Here is a 14,538-nt window from a genome sequence, read left to right as displayed (position 1 = left end):
TGAAAATGTTATTCTTGGAACGCATTATTAGAGAGAAGATTCAGATGTTTTTTTATTTGTTCAATCTTGATTTGTTTTGGGTTAAATATGTTGTGTATTAAGTGTAAATTTAGAAAGAGTAGACTAAGCCTTACCTGTGAATCTTTCATAATATTGCCTAATAGAGTCATTCTGTATTTTTTGTTTTCTATAATACTGGTAATAATAATATTAATAATGGAGTAGGATTTACTTGAAAAGGGCAAGGAAACCATTTTCACTCGTTAATTGCGAGTAAATTTCATAAAATATTACAAAGAATCGGCAAGACAAGTAACGTTAAAACATTGAATTAAACGTGGAATTTTGAGGTAAAAAGTAGTACTCCAAAATTCTTGTTTACAATTTAAAAAAAATAATGGTTTACAGTTACACTGCAGTTACAAGATGGCTACTGGCTAATGACAAAAAAACTCCCCAAGATGTGAGGAAGAAACCTTGATTGGGAGGAACATCCTCTCTCAATATACATTTTAGCAACACATATGTTTATAATATTACATATTCATAAGAAGAATGGCAAACCTCTTTTTTGGACTCGTCGACGACACACACAGCGGTTGCTCTCCAGGCCTGCAGGTGGCGGTGTGAGGTCAGCGAGCTCATAAGCCTCACTTCTTCTCGCTGTGCTCTGCTCTTGCGCTTCTCTGACCTCTGAAGACTGAGTGCGGTCCTGAAGTCTGGCGAAATGGTTCCTCCAGTGCAAGTATCGCCGCTGATTAAGGTTTGTCTTTACAGATCCATCATTCAAGATGCTTATTACTCAATTTAAATGAAGAATGGCGTCTACAGGACTATCTTCCCCTCCTTCTGTCAGAGCGGGCTGTGATGTTTTGACGTCTGTTAAAATGGCCGTCACGATATTAACGTTACCTTCCTTCTCTGTTATTAAAAACAAAATTACTGATATTAATGAGATTTATTGTGTCTTTCAGACAGCCAGATGGTCTGCATTGCTTGTTGGCATTATCTATGGAAAGCGCAGATACGGTAAGAACAAGCAAGTTGATCTGAAACAATGAGACCGGTGTTCAAATGACATTCAGTGGACAGAAAAGGACATTTAAATCATTCATAAAACATTACCAGTGTTTGTTTATATATATATATATATATATATATATATATATATATATATATATATATACATATACATATATATATATATATATATATATATATATACATACATGCATACATACATGCATACATACATGCATACATACATGCATACATACATACATACATACATACACACGCACACATGCATACACTCCCTTTTAACAGATTGCTTGTGGAAGTCACATTGATGTTTTAGAGGTTAATTCTTTCATTTTTAAGCTTATCAACTCTAAAGTACATGTTTCTGTAGGTCTGAACTACATATATTGGTGTAATTAATTAAAATATATACAGGAATGAAAGTTGGTGGCCAAAATGGTGCAGAAAGTTTAAAAATGTGTACACGCTTGATAGTTAAAAAAGCTTTTCTTTATCTCCAGATAATCTGAAACCAATCGCAGAAGAGGAGAGGAGAATAGAAGAGGAGGAGAAGAAGGTGCGAGAGGAGAAGGAACGCATTGCTAAACAAATAGCAGAAGGTAAGGTTTCACCTTAACATTTTAATAGTGATTCTTCTGCAAATTCATCAGGTGAATATTGGAATTGCTTGTTCATTTGGTCATCCTGACTTTTTCTTTCTTTCTTTTTTTTGTATTCAACAGCTAGTGAGGAAACTATCCTGAAGTGAGCGGCCCAAAATGTCGGTTTTATCGTGTCATTGTAAAAATCTTGTTATCTGACTGGATAACTAATGATGCTAGTATTCTGCCGTTTTGATTTTACAGTGCCCCTTTCACACCTTTCAATGTTTCCTCTAATAGGTTATGCCAGACTAATACCTGTTTTTGTGAAATAATCACTGAGTACATGCAAATATGTGTGTATGACCTTGTATAAATTTTCTCTGATCTGACACTGGTTTGTTCTTTAATTGAAGAATCTTTGATTACAACATGATACAGATGTAGTACATTCAATGTTAAATATACACTGAATCAGAGTTTCACTTTGGTAAACATCCCCACCAATATTTATTAATAAACTGTTCACCCCTATATTTTTTTTTGTTTAATTTTGATGTATAAAAAATAATTGATATTTCCAGGTGATTCAAAGTATGAACTGAGATGGCAGCATTTTAAAAAAAAAACAATCATTCTTTTGGGAAATCCTGTAAATAAAACTTCAGGTTATTAAAAAAATTAATCATACAGTCAAGGTCCATTCAAACATGAACCAATCCATTTTTATCCCAGATGGCATATGCCTGTGGACTGTCTTTAATGCATACTGAAAAAACAATTATTGTGGCGAGCCCTAATCTGATTGGCTGGCTTTATGCAACTTCAGTTAGTAGCGTGCACAGACTTGTATAAGTCTCCTGGTTAACTAGTTGTTTTCAAGTTGTGTGCTTTACAAACTAGTTAATGTATTTGCCAAAGATAGGTTAATGCTATCAAATATTTGATACTGAAGAGTTTCGTTTGAGGAACTTCATGTTGGTCAACCCAATCTCATCTTGTATTTATGATTGTTTGTTGGGTAAAATAAGATAGATAGTTAGTTCACCCAACAATGAGAGTTTCGTTCATCTTTAGTACACAAATGAAGATTACTTAATGTCTTTACTAACTTTGCTTAGGGCTTGAAAGTGGTAGTTGTGTAGCTAACAATGGAGGCTCAGAAAGCTCTCAGATTTCATCAAAAAGATCTTTATTTTTTTTCCGAAGATGAACGAAAGCCTTACGGGTTTGGAACGACATGAGGGTGAGTAAATGATGACAATTTTCATTTTAGGGTGAACTATCCCTTTAATTATAATAACCCTGATGGACAGTCAAAAGTCTGGCTGATCAAGACTACCGGTTCTCTGAATATTTCTCTGTGACAGAATATTCTCCATTTCTTCCCCAGTAATCCACGGCTCTCACTCTGTAGTAACCCCTGACCTCCAGACTCTCTGTGCAGGGAAAAACACAAGCCGGTCAATACAATGTGGATCAGTGCTTGAGGTCATGCATTTTTTATTTCAATTGAATTCATTTCATACCTGGAGAAAAAGTGAAGTATGTGAAAATAGTGTCTCTGTGATTAATCCTCTGGAAAGTGGTCTCATCTTTGGAAAACTCCACTTCGTATGTCTTTATACACCTACAAATGGCATGCAAGTTACATTTATAGTTTGAATGAACTAGTTTGATGAACTGCTGCATTTAAACAGTTCTTACTTTGTGCCGACGCAGTGATCCTTCCAAATGATCAGAACTTGTCCTTTGGTGACGGTGATGAAAAGCACCCCGTTCACCTGCAGAACGATAACTGCAATATTAAAACCAAACCACAAGGTTTCTAAATCTCTGCATAGATGAACATGCACCTGGAATGCAGAAGTTTTGCAATTATACTTAAATTGCAGGTGAAACTCGAAAAATTTGAATATCGTGCAAAAGTTAATTTATTTCAGTAATTCAACTTAAAAGGGGAAACTAATATATTATATAGACTCATTACATGCAAAGTGAGATATTTCAGCTTTTATTTGTTATAATTTTGATGATTATGGCTTACAGCTTATGAAAACCCCAAATTCAAAATTAGAATATTGTGAAAAGATTTTCATAAGTCGAAGTCATAATCATCAAAATTATAACAAACAAAGGCTTGAAATATCTCACTTTGCATGTAATGAGTCTATATAATATATTAGTTTCACCTTTTAAGTTGAATTACTGAAATAAATTAACTTTTGCACGATATTCTCATTTTTCCAGTTTCACATGTAATTTCATGCACGGACAGACACAATTTTGGGGCGTAGGTGAACAGCAGATGCTATAAACTCACTCCACATCATGACTTCAACATTACACAATATTAAACTCAAGGGCAGGTCCAAAACCTGGAAAATGGTGCCTTACTAAGCTTCATGAGGTGCATCTTGGGATGCTTTTATTTTTTTTACGTGATAAAAAGTCTAAAATGTTTAAGGCCAGACAAGTAGTTTGTTAAGGCTTGGTTTGTAGGGAATTACAAACCTGCGCACATATATTCAAATGCGCATAAATATAGAAATAACTCTTAATGTGCACGTGAGCGCCATCAGCGTTTCTCACAGGTTCGCGTTTAAAGTCTGTGTCGAGAGAACGGTGTCGTCTTAGCGGTCTCTAATTTAATAACTAATGATCGTTGCGACGGAAGTGAATCAAACAAAACTAACTTTAGCTGGAAAATAACATTATTCAAGAACCGCTATCAAGCCAAAACAATCTCTGTTACCTTAAATTATCCATTTATCACTGTAAAGCTGCTTTGAAACAAGCTACATTGTTAAAAGCGCTATATAAATGAAGATGACTTGACTTTTAAACAGTGTTAATGGAGTTTACATACATAAACATAATTAATATTTGTCTACACAACTAATTTCAAGTATTTCAGCATCAGCCTTCAGATCAAAATGTTTTCAAAATCATGAGAAACAAATTCAGTTAAGTGTGACTGGTAGTGTAACCTTTTGGTGTCAGACGCATTTAATAAGAGAGCTGTGATGTCAACGTTATGTCAAGTTGCCACTAACCTGGTTGGGCTTTTCTTTAGACTGGGCACATACGTGTACAAGCAGCACTGAGGGGACAGGAAGGACAGTCTTCAGCGTCAGAGAGCCATCGGCTGGGACCGGCAGAGGCCCATCAGTTTGTGGGTCCTACGACATGCACATTCATTTAAAGACTCCTTTTTTCCAACTATTTATATTTATATAAAATAATAAAGCTGCGAAACCAGCTCATTTTGAAACCATAAAGGTTATGAAGTTGCAATCATACGCTCATTAACATATGGCCAGCCACACTGTGAAAAAGTATTTTTCTAAGATGTACAGTGTTGGCCAAAAGTGATGTCCAGCTTAGGAAAATTGAGTTCTTCACTTTTTTATTAAAATATTATAAAAAATGAGTTAAAGATTTTGAGGAATTGTGCTTGGAGTCAATGAAACAATTGTACTCACATAATTGTTGGCCACGCAGTCATTCAAAGAAATTATGAACACATTGCAAAACCAAGAGAGAACCAACAAAATATTATTATAAACTGATTATGTTGTAGTCAATGTATGCTTTTTCCAGTGAGCTATGTTTGTTTGTTTGTTTATTGCTAATAAAACCTGTAGCGGTAGTTTGCCTTTTTTTTTTGCTAAATAACTTTGTCAGATAAATACCATAACCAACTTTAGTGTTTTGCTCTGCCCTCATATTTAAAATATTTAAAAACATAAAATATTTTCCTGATATTTTGATGGTTTAATTAAACTTGTAGGGTCATTAAAAACAAATAGCCCGTCCGGACATCACTTTTGGCCACTACAGTAAATAAAAAAAACTTTCTTTCTACTTCAAAAGTTCACATTTAGGTCAGTGTGTTACTTGCCGATTCTTTGTACGGTAATTATTTGTGAAATTCACTAGCAATTTTTTAAAAGAGTGAAAATTGTTTCTACACCATTTCTTTCAGTGCATATGAAAAACATACAGAGGTCTTAAAGGCACAGTAGCAAAAACTGTTTTTGTCCAAGAAACCAGTAACATTATAAGCAAACTTCATGGAAGCCATCAATAAAAGTGTGTGTTATGAAGGAGTGTGCATGTGTGCGTGTTGAACCTCTTGGCTCCGCAGTGTTTTGAACTGCTGTGCAGTGGGATAGTCAGGGCTGCCCATGCTCTCCCACAGTTTAAATGGGTTTGTCACGTTATTATCCAGGTAGTGTGTCACATACATCAGACCTACAGACACAGACAGGATAGAACTATAAATACAAGCATATACACATATACAATACACATAGTTTCAAAGCAACTTAAAAAAAATCATGATGTTAATGTTTATAATATCTTAAAGTGGCATTTAGGAGATGAGAGCTGTGCGATAATATAGTTTAAATTTTTCAACGATATAAACGATCACGTTGAGATTTGCTATATAGTATGTCACCCTACATGAGTGTATACTGTATATATGCGGATAAAGTTGGATGATAATATAGTTACATTTTGTAACAAAATAAAAAAATCTACTTGCTATATAGTATATATTTAGCTTTACGTGAGTGTACTGTATGTATGCGAATACAGTTAGATATAATATATATACAACTTTATATGTACTGTAGAGCTGTGCGATAATTTAGTTACATTTTACAATACAAACAATTATGCAGCTGAAATTTAGTATATAATGATTAATGCGAGTATACTGTATAGTATATGTGGGTAAAATTGGATGTAGCCTACTATATATCAAACTTTTATTATGTATCGCTGGGCGATAATATAGTTTACATTTTCCAAAGATATACAGAATCGAGCAGATATGATTCGCTATATATAGTACATACAGTTTAACGTGAGTGTACTGTATGTATCCAAGTAAGCTTGGATATACTTATAATAGTTGTTTGTAATAATTAGTATTAATTATTAAATTGTTAATTCATTCAAATTATTAATTCGTTATATGGTGATATTGAGTTATGAAACCTGTGAGGTTTGTTCAATTTGGTGTAGTGACAAGCCTAAGTTCTATTAAATTCTACATTCTTGAGCAACTATAACAGAAATGAACTGTGTTTTTATTGCATAGGGTGGTCTTTTGTGGTTACTGACCCATACGTTGAGGTATTCCAGTGAGGCGCAGGTTGATGATGTCAGCGGTGGAGGAGGTCTGGTTATCTCTGCTGTTATACAGCAGGACGGTGGTCTGCCAGCTATCGGCTGTGAACCGCACCTGAGGGACGTGAACGGTGGCCAACACACCCACGGAAGAATTCACAGTCAACACCTCAGCCTGCACCTGAGTCTCACCTGAGAAAAAAGTAAAGAAATATGAGATTATCACAAACTCTCGTAAATGCCACTGTGATGATCTGCAACAAATGCATAATCAACAACAAAGTCCGACAATTCCGAACAATTATACACTATTTGATATGGCCGTAAACGATTAATCGAATCCAAAATAAAAGTTTGTGTTCACATATTATATGTGTGTGTATTATGTATAATTATTTTGTATATATAAATACACACACATGCATGTATATATTTGAGAAATATTTGCATTCATATACTGCATATATATTTTTATTTTATTTATATTATATATAAATAGAACTATTTAATATATAAATAAATAAAATTCTTAAATATATACACAAAATAATTATACACAACACACACACATATTTTATGTAAACACAAACTTTTATTTTGGATTCGATTAATCGTGATTAATCGTTTACAGCCCTACTATTTGATATACAGTAGTAGTGGGTGATATAAGCATTTATGCCAAATGTATTTATTTTTATTAAACATAATACTGAATTAGGTTAAATATAATATTTTGGTCAATATATAACAATATAGACTTGCGATGCACCGAAATTAAATCTTTACCAAAACACTAAACCTGAAATTAAAGGGATAGTTCACTTTAAAATTAAAATTCTGTCATCATTTACTCACCCTCAAGTTGTTTCAAACCTGTATTAATTTATTTCTTCTGCTGAACACAAAGAAAGATATTTTGAAGAATGTCAGTAACCAAACAGTAGTCTGTACCCATTGACTTCCATAGTAGGAAAAAAAAATACTATGGAAGTCAATGGGTACAGACTACTGTTTGGTTACTGACATTCTTCAAAATATCTTTCTTTGTGTTCAGCAGAAGAAATAAATTAATACAGGTTTGAAACAACTTGAGGGTGAGTAAATGATGACAGAATTTTAATTTTAAAGTGAACTATCCCTTTAAGTTTTTATTTAGCTGAAAACTAAACTAAAAACTAAAGTTTTGTTTATTTAATTTGGGCAGCTGAACTCTTTATGTTATTCAGGTTGTTGTGTTTTCAGGTGATTAATTAAACAAGTGGTAGTAAAGTTCTTCCTCAAATTTGTGAAGTTTCGCTCCATGGTTTCGGCCCCATCATAAACAATTTTGGCCGAAACTAAAAAAAAAAATTAAAAATATTTTCAGATGCCAAAATTTGGGGTGCATCACTAATATACACATTTTTATAGCAAAGTAATTTAAATATTCGGATGAACAGATTAAACAAGTGAAAATAAAATAAAATTACATATTTAAGTAACACAACATATAACATATTATTATAGAATTATTATATAAATACTGTATATATAGAATTACAAATTATTTTATATAAATATATTAGTAACATTTTACAATAATGTTTCATTAGTTAACTACATTAGTTAACATGGACTAAGAATGAACAATACTTCTGCAGAATCTATTATATTCATTTCAATTAATACATTATTAAAATCAAAGGTTATATTTGTTAACATTAATTATTGCACTGTGAACTCCCACGAACAAGCAATGAACAGCTGTATTTTTATGAACTAATGTTAACAAAGATGAATAAATACAGTAACAAATGTATTGCTCATTGTTAGTTAATTTTAGTTAATACATTAACTAATGTTAACAAATGAAACATTATTGTAAAGTGTTACCAATATATTATATGCAAACATCTTTATATTTATGTTTAAATAGAATATTGAATTATATTAATATTTTGGTCATTATATCACAATATACATATTTTTATAGAAAAGTAATAAAAAAATGCAGCACTTTTTTAATCTACATGGTATTCTTTATTCTAAGCTTTGAAATGCATTTTCCATTATTCTATAGAACTTCTTTAGCTAATTATACAGTTGAATAATATACTTAACTGTTACATCACCCACTAACACTGATGATTCATTATAAACGTGCATTACCTAACAATGCCAACAGGCCCATCACAGTCAGGACAGGTTTCCGCAGAAACTGCACGTGTGGCGGGTTTGTGTTGTTGATCTGGAATCGAGCGGTGAGCGTTCGCTGGGTAAACGGGTGTGGGTGGTAACTAAGGAAAGCATTGTCGTTGCTAAGCAGCGTGTAGTTGACGGTACTGTTCTGGTCAGCGATGAGCAGGTTCTGATGCTGTGAGATGATCTACAACACACCAGAGGCATGAAAGGAGACTGTAATACTGCACCAAATATACCTAGACTCACTAAACTAACAAGCTTTAACGAATCATGCAAAAGGAATGCAAATCATTTAAGAAATAAAAATAAAGACCCCATTGGAAATAAAAAATATTGTATCTTTAGGTTTGAGGTAGGGCTGCACAATTAGGTGGAACAAGTTTAATTGTGATTTTTCTGAAAATAGTGATATATACATAAAATATATATATAATAAAATTAATGATTATCATAATAAAATAATTATTAACAACTATTAGTTAGTTATCTCACGATTTCGGTTTTATTTTGATTAATTGTGCATACCTACTTTTAGCTACTGGTCACTTAAAACTTTCATTTGTCCTGCTCCAACTTTCTGTTTTAATAGGAAATACATCAACTGAGGAATTTGTCAAACCATTTAAAGTAGTTTTTGCTATTAAGGAATGGGCTCAGGACAATATGATGTCCTCATGTAAATCACATTTAGATATGTCCTACTCCTACTGATCACAGAAAAACCCAGCTGGTGAAATGAGACACTAGAGCGAGAACAGAGAAACACAGCACTCTCGTGTACCTTCACCACCATGGCTGCGTAGGTGACATCTGCTCTCCAGGTGAGCGGTTTGTTCCAGCCAACCAGCGGATCAGCCTCGTCATTGTAGATCGGCACAGAACCAAACTGTGGAAACCGTTGCTGGATCTCGCGTACAGTGGCCACTTCCTGCTGCAGGATGGGCAGCGAGCTTCCACCTCCCTGAAAAACAAAGAAATACATACTACAATAAACAAAAATCTAATAACTCATTTATATTTATTTTACAAATTTATCTGAAGTTACTTGCAATAGACTTACAGGTGAAACTCGAAAAATGAGAATATCGTGCAAAAGTTAATTTATTTCAGTAATTCAACTTACAAGGTGAAACTAATATATTATATAGACTCATTACATGCAAAGTGAGATATTTCAAGCCTTCATTTGTTATAATTTTGATGATTATGGCTTACAGCTTATGGAAACCTTTTCACAATATTCTAAATTTGAATTTGGGGTTTTCATAAGCTGTAAGCCATAATCATCAAAATTATAACAAATAAAGGCTTGAAATATCTCACTTTGCATGTAATGAGTCTATATATTATATCAGTTTCACCTTGTAAGTTGAATTACTGAAATAAATGAACTTTTGCACGATATTCAAATTTTTCAAGTTTTTCTTATTTATGTGGCGAAAAGCAGTAAATTACTGTAAATTATCCCTTAAATGCCCGTCTTATTTGAACTTGTTCATTCATTCTAGGCTCAAAGCTGTTTGCAAGGAACTGTTTTTCTTTGTGCTTGATGAGATGATAAAATATTTCCACTCAAATCAATATTTCTTGTCTGATTATTTATTTATGTGGCAAGCAGCCATGTAATGCGCGTATCTGGGTCCCGATCATGCTGTCAGAGTTTATTTTGCGGCTGGATGTACATTATCCCTTACTTATCAATCATAAACTGTCATGTACCTTCTTGTGTAGTGCGATGTAGTCTAGCCGTACGCCGGTCTCTCCAGTAAAGTAGTTTGTGCCGTTGTAACAGTGCTGCAGCATCTCCCAGCAGTACGGCGAACGGGGAGGAGAATGACAGGAGTCTCCCGGACCCCCGAACTTCAAGACTGGACTCGCTGCACGAAGGCCCTCAGAGCAGGCATCGTAATAGTTTAGAAACCCTGGAGGAGTGGAGCAGGAAAAATTCAGTCACCACAATGAGGCTGGTAGATTGCCCTCAGCAAAACCACTCATTCTTCTATACGGCAGCATTAAATTAAAACTTGTCAGACACTTTCTTGTTTTGTCCACACCACAAAGGCGCATTATTTCTGTGCTCGAGAACAACATGTGGAGAAATACAACACATAAAAATAGACCGTGCTATATAAATCCAGAGGACTTATAATGCAGCATTTCTTGTCACTTTATATGACGAACAGATTGAATTGAGGCTTTTTATTCACATATAAACATTGTTCAGTGAACATAAACAGGAGCTCAACCAAATCTGCTTGACGCACGAGAACAAACTGAAGCTCAAACGTTATACGTAACACTAGAATGAATCTCATTGGTTCTTACACGTCAAGCGAACAGGCTTGAGCTTCCGTTTACCAAAACTGATGTGTGAGTTGATGAATGTTTAGATGTGAATAAAAGCCTAAATTCAATCTGTTCATCATATAATAAAGTGATCAAGTCTCTTCAGAAAATTTGGACTAAACCGCTCAATTCATATGGATTAGTTTTACAATCTCTTTTTGAACTTTTTGAAGCATCAAAGTGGTAGTAACTTGTGTAGCTGTCAATGGAGGGACAGAAAGCTCTCAGATTTCATGAAAAAAATCTTCAAATCTGCTCATATACACATTTCACCAAAATACAGCCATAAACATAGACCCTGGTTCATTTGGTGCAAATTACATATGCCTATTTCAACATCTCCCCTATGCACGACTTCCAAAAAATATAGCTGCAATTACAGGGTCTGAGGTTATATACCCACAAGACACGGTCCCAATGGATCTCAAGACAATTTTAAAAGTTGGGCAACTTGGGACTATTATTAACTTGCAGCAATCATTGCGGGATGTACAAAGAACAGAGCCAGATATGCAATGCAATGTGCATGACTGTCAGAAGACTAATCAAAATAAATGCTGCTAAAAATATAAAAAATAAAATAAAAATACAAGGATACAAGAATCTAGGAACATTTTGTTTCTAGTCCATTTGGATCAAAACTTATCAGCAGAAATTACAGTGTTTTGGCTCAGACAACAAAACATATATATTAGACTGTACCTTGGATTGACACAGTGATGTTGTCAAAGTCGTGGTTGTTCGGCTCATTCCACGTCTCGAAGTTCCACTGAGAGACAAAGCTGAGGCCGTATTTCCCTGCAGGAACAAACACAGCTCTGGGGTAAGAGATCTGGGCTGGAAAACACAAGGTTCAAACTGCACAACAAGTGCTTCGTGATCCATCATCACTATCTAAGACATTACAACTTCACTCTCACACTCACCTATGTATCTTTTGGCGATCAAATAGACTAAATTTCTCCATTCAGTAACTTGTCTTTTGTCTTCGAAGTTGCTGAAGGTGTTGGACACACTGCCCATCAGTTCAAACCCTTTAAAAAGAAGCAATCCTCTTTGACACAATGGCAAACCCTATTGGCAGCAGCCTTATCCTACATTAGCACAGCACAGATTTGACAGTAATATTCAGAATTTGAAAAGTCCTACTTAGTCAAGAAATAATGCAGAACTTCAACCAGGACAGGAAAGCCAGTAGAAGATGAATATTTCCTGATTACATTGCATTACATACCCGGCTGCAGTCCATTCTGCCAGAGAAGGTCAATCAGCTGGTCTAAGTGAGTGAAGTTGTAGTGATATTCTCCACTGTTAACTCTACACAAACATCAGAAATAAAAAAAAGATGAGTACTACAGTACACTTGTTTGCATGGAGATGCATGGAGAATATAAAAAATGCATTTAGGTAAAGATTATTTGTTGATGCACAAACAGAAAAGTAGATAGTATTTCAAAAGCAGATTAAGGAGATTATGAGAGACATAAGAAGTTTTTATAGCATTTAGATTTTATGCATTTATGCATGTGATACAATGTACTTCATCCCCTGAAAACGAATGAAATCTTGGTAACACTTAACAATAATTAAACATTAATTATATTAGTTAACATTAACTAACAATGAACAATACTTCTACAGCATTTATTAATCTTAGTCAATAATAATTGCAATATTTACAAATACATTTTTAAAGTTTAAAATGGTTTGCACTGTGAACAAACATGAAGAAACAATGCCCAGTTAAATTTTTACTACCTAACGTTAAAAAAAGATGCTTTAAGAATGTATTGCTCATTTTAAGTTCATTTTAGCTAATGCATTAACAAACTTTAACAAATATTGTGACATCTGCACGATAAATGCTTGATAACGTAAATATTGCACCTTAAACATTAACTGTAAATCATTTGAATTTTATCTTAAACCTTTGAATTCAAATTTGACCCAGATGTTTTTAGACACACAAAAAAAATTTGAGCTTACTAGTGAGGTTAAATATTTTTAATGAGAGAGAGTAGCATATGCATATTACAATCAATCTTAATGTTTGCATATTTACATACACAAACTAAGTATGTTATATATGAAAATGTTTCACATTCACCAAACAGAAGACGTGAAAGTCTGACTCTGGGAATATACTGACCGTGCGGACACCAGCTCCAGCATCCAGTGTATCCGCACGTGCTGGATTCCTCTGTGTGGCACAGAGCCGATCAACGCCAAATTTATCTGCTGGTCTGGACTGAGATCGTACAGGTGTGCATCAGTGTGTGGCTCTGGAGGGCTGCAAACACAGGACACAAAGGTGAACGATGTGCTTATTCATATTTACCCTCTAAATCAAATGTTTTCCTGGAAATGATGGGGTAGATCTCACTAACAAAAGAGTACACAAATCATAATGGTACTATCACACTTCATTTATTCATTCATTCTTTCTTTCATTTATTTGATAAATAAGGTAACAGTTTGGGCATGTACCATAGTGCTACTACTAGTTTTCTACTTCTTAGTGTGTTTTTTTTAGTATAATGTAAACACTGTGATGTATGAATATGTAATCATGCAGTGCTATGGTTTGCCTTAAAGTGGCAGTATTATTAAGTAAAGTGATTATATCAGAAGGTAATACCATAATAATTAATATACCATGCATGCATGGTATTTAAAATAATGGCAATTAATATACCATGGTATTTAAATGGCAATCCAATGTCCAAAAGTAGTACCATGGTACTCTTTTGCCGTAATATCATGTTATACTCGCTGCACACCACCATATTATTAGTAAAGTTTAGTGTTCAACGTTACAGATTTATCCTACCAGAATCCAGTGCTTCTCCAAAAGTGCTTCAAGTTTCGTAGCCGCTTGTCAACATTCACTTGAACCTCCACAGATGAAGATATAACAGACTGCAGCTGTTTTATCATCAGGACTGATATAAACACTGTCCATGTGAACGAACTGTGTTTACATATATGCATGCTGCTGACGTCACGTGTAAACACATACACGTTCACTTTACGTGTCTTTCACTTAACAATTTCATAGACATATTATCTTATGTTTAAAATTTCAGAAATCGTATTCGGTGACGTTAAAAAAAAATATTTCCCCCAACTTCTGTGCTCGTACGAGTCTCCATCTGCTCTCTTCAGAAAAGTTGATGCGCTGACGTCATTGACCTGCGACTTGTGTTTTTTGTGTCGACAGCTGAATGTCGCAGCCTGCTGGTCTAAA

The 14,538-nt window shown here is 34.2% G+C and overlaps 2 protein-coding genes across 3 annotated transcripts; one reads left to right on the top strand and one right to left on the bottom strand.

The window, feature by feature from the left end:
- The first annotated feature begins 573 nt into the window (after nucleotides 1-573).
- Nucleotides 574-2,014, top strand: atp5meb (ATP synthase membrane subunit eb). Its single transcript, XM_079605802.1, has 4 exons — nucleotides 574-763; nucleotides 975-1,029; nucleotides 1,542-1,640; nucleotides 1,764-2,014. The coding sequence occupies exons 1-4, from the start codon at nucleotides 728-730 to the stop codon at nucleotides 1,787-1,789; spliced, it is 216 nt and encodes a 71-aa protein (XP_079461928.1). The 5' UTR covers nucleotides 574-727; the 3' UTR covers nucleotides 1,790-2,014.
- On the bottom strand, nucleotides 2,012-14,510 carry idua (alpha-L-iduronidase). Of its 2 annotated transcripts, none has more exons than XM_079605801.1 (14): nucleotides 14,122-14,510; nucleotides 13,441-13,581; nucleotides 12,526-12,608; nucleotides 12,218-12,325; nucleotides 11,994-12,089; nucleotides 10,665-10,867; nucleotides 9,727-9,906; nucleotides 8,913-9,129; nucleotides 6,759-6,956; nucleotides 5,758-5,879; nucleotides 4,679-4,804; nucleotides 3,330-3,406; nucleotides 3,152-3,252; nucleotides 2,012-3,061 (listed from the first exon to the last, which is right to left on the bottom strand). In XM_079605801.1, exons 1-14 carry the CDS (start codon nucleotides 14,280-14,282, stop codon nucleotides 2,961-2,963), a joined length of 1,914 nt encoding a protein of 637 aa, XP_079461927.1. In that variant the 5' UTR covers nucleotides 14,283-14,510; the 3' UTR covers nucleotides 2,012-2,960. The 2 variants fall into 2 exon arrangements, 1 of the variants encoding a protein (XP_079461927.1); XR_013796752.1 differs by having other exon boundaries at nucleotides 2,906-3,061; nucleotides 3,330-3,420; nucleotides 14,122-14,494.
- Between the last annotated feature and the right edge of the window lie 28 nt (nucleotides 14,511-14,538).

The sequence above is a fragment of the Phoxinus phoxinus genome (genome assembly GCF_949152265.1).
Source record: "Phoxinus phoxinus genome assembly, chromosome: 3".
NCBI classification, from domain to species: Eukaryota; Metazoa; Chordata; class Actinopteri; order Cypriniformes; family Leuciscidae; genus Phoxinus; species Phoxinus phoxinus.
Note: the sequence above shows the minus strand (reverse complement) of the source record. Positions and strands in the feature narration are given on the sequence as shown.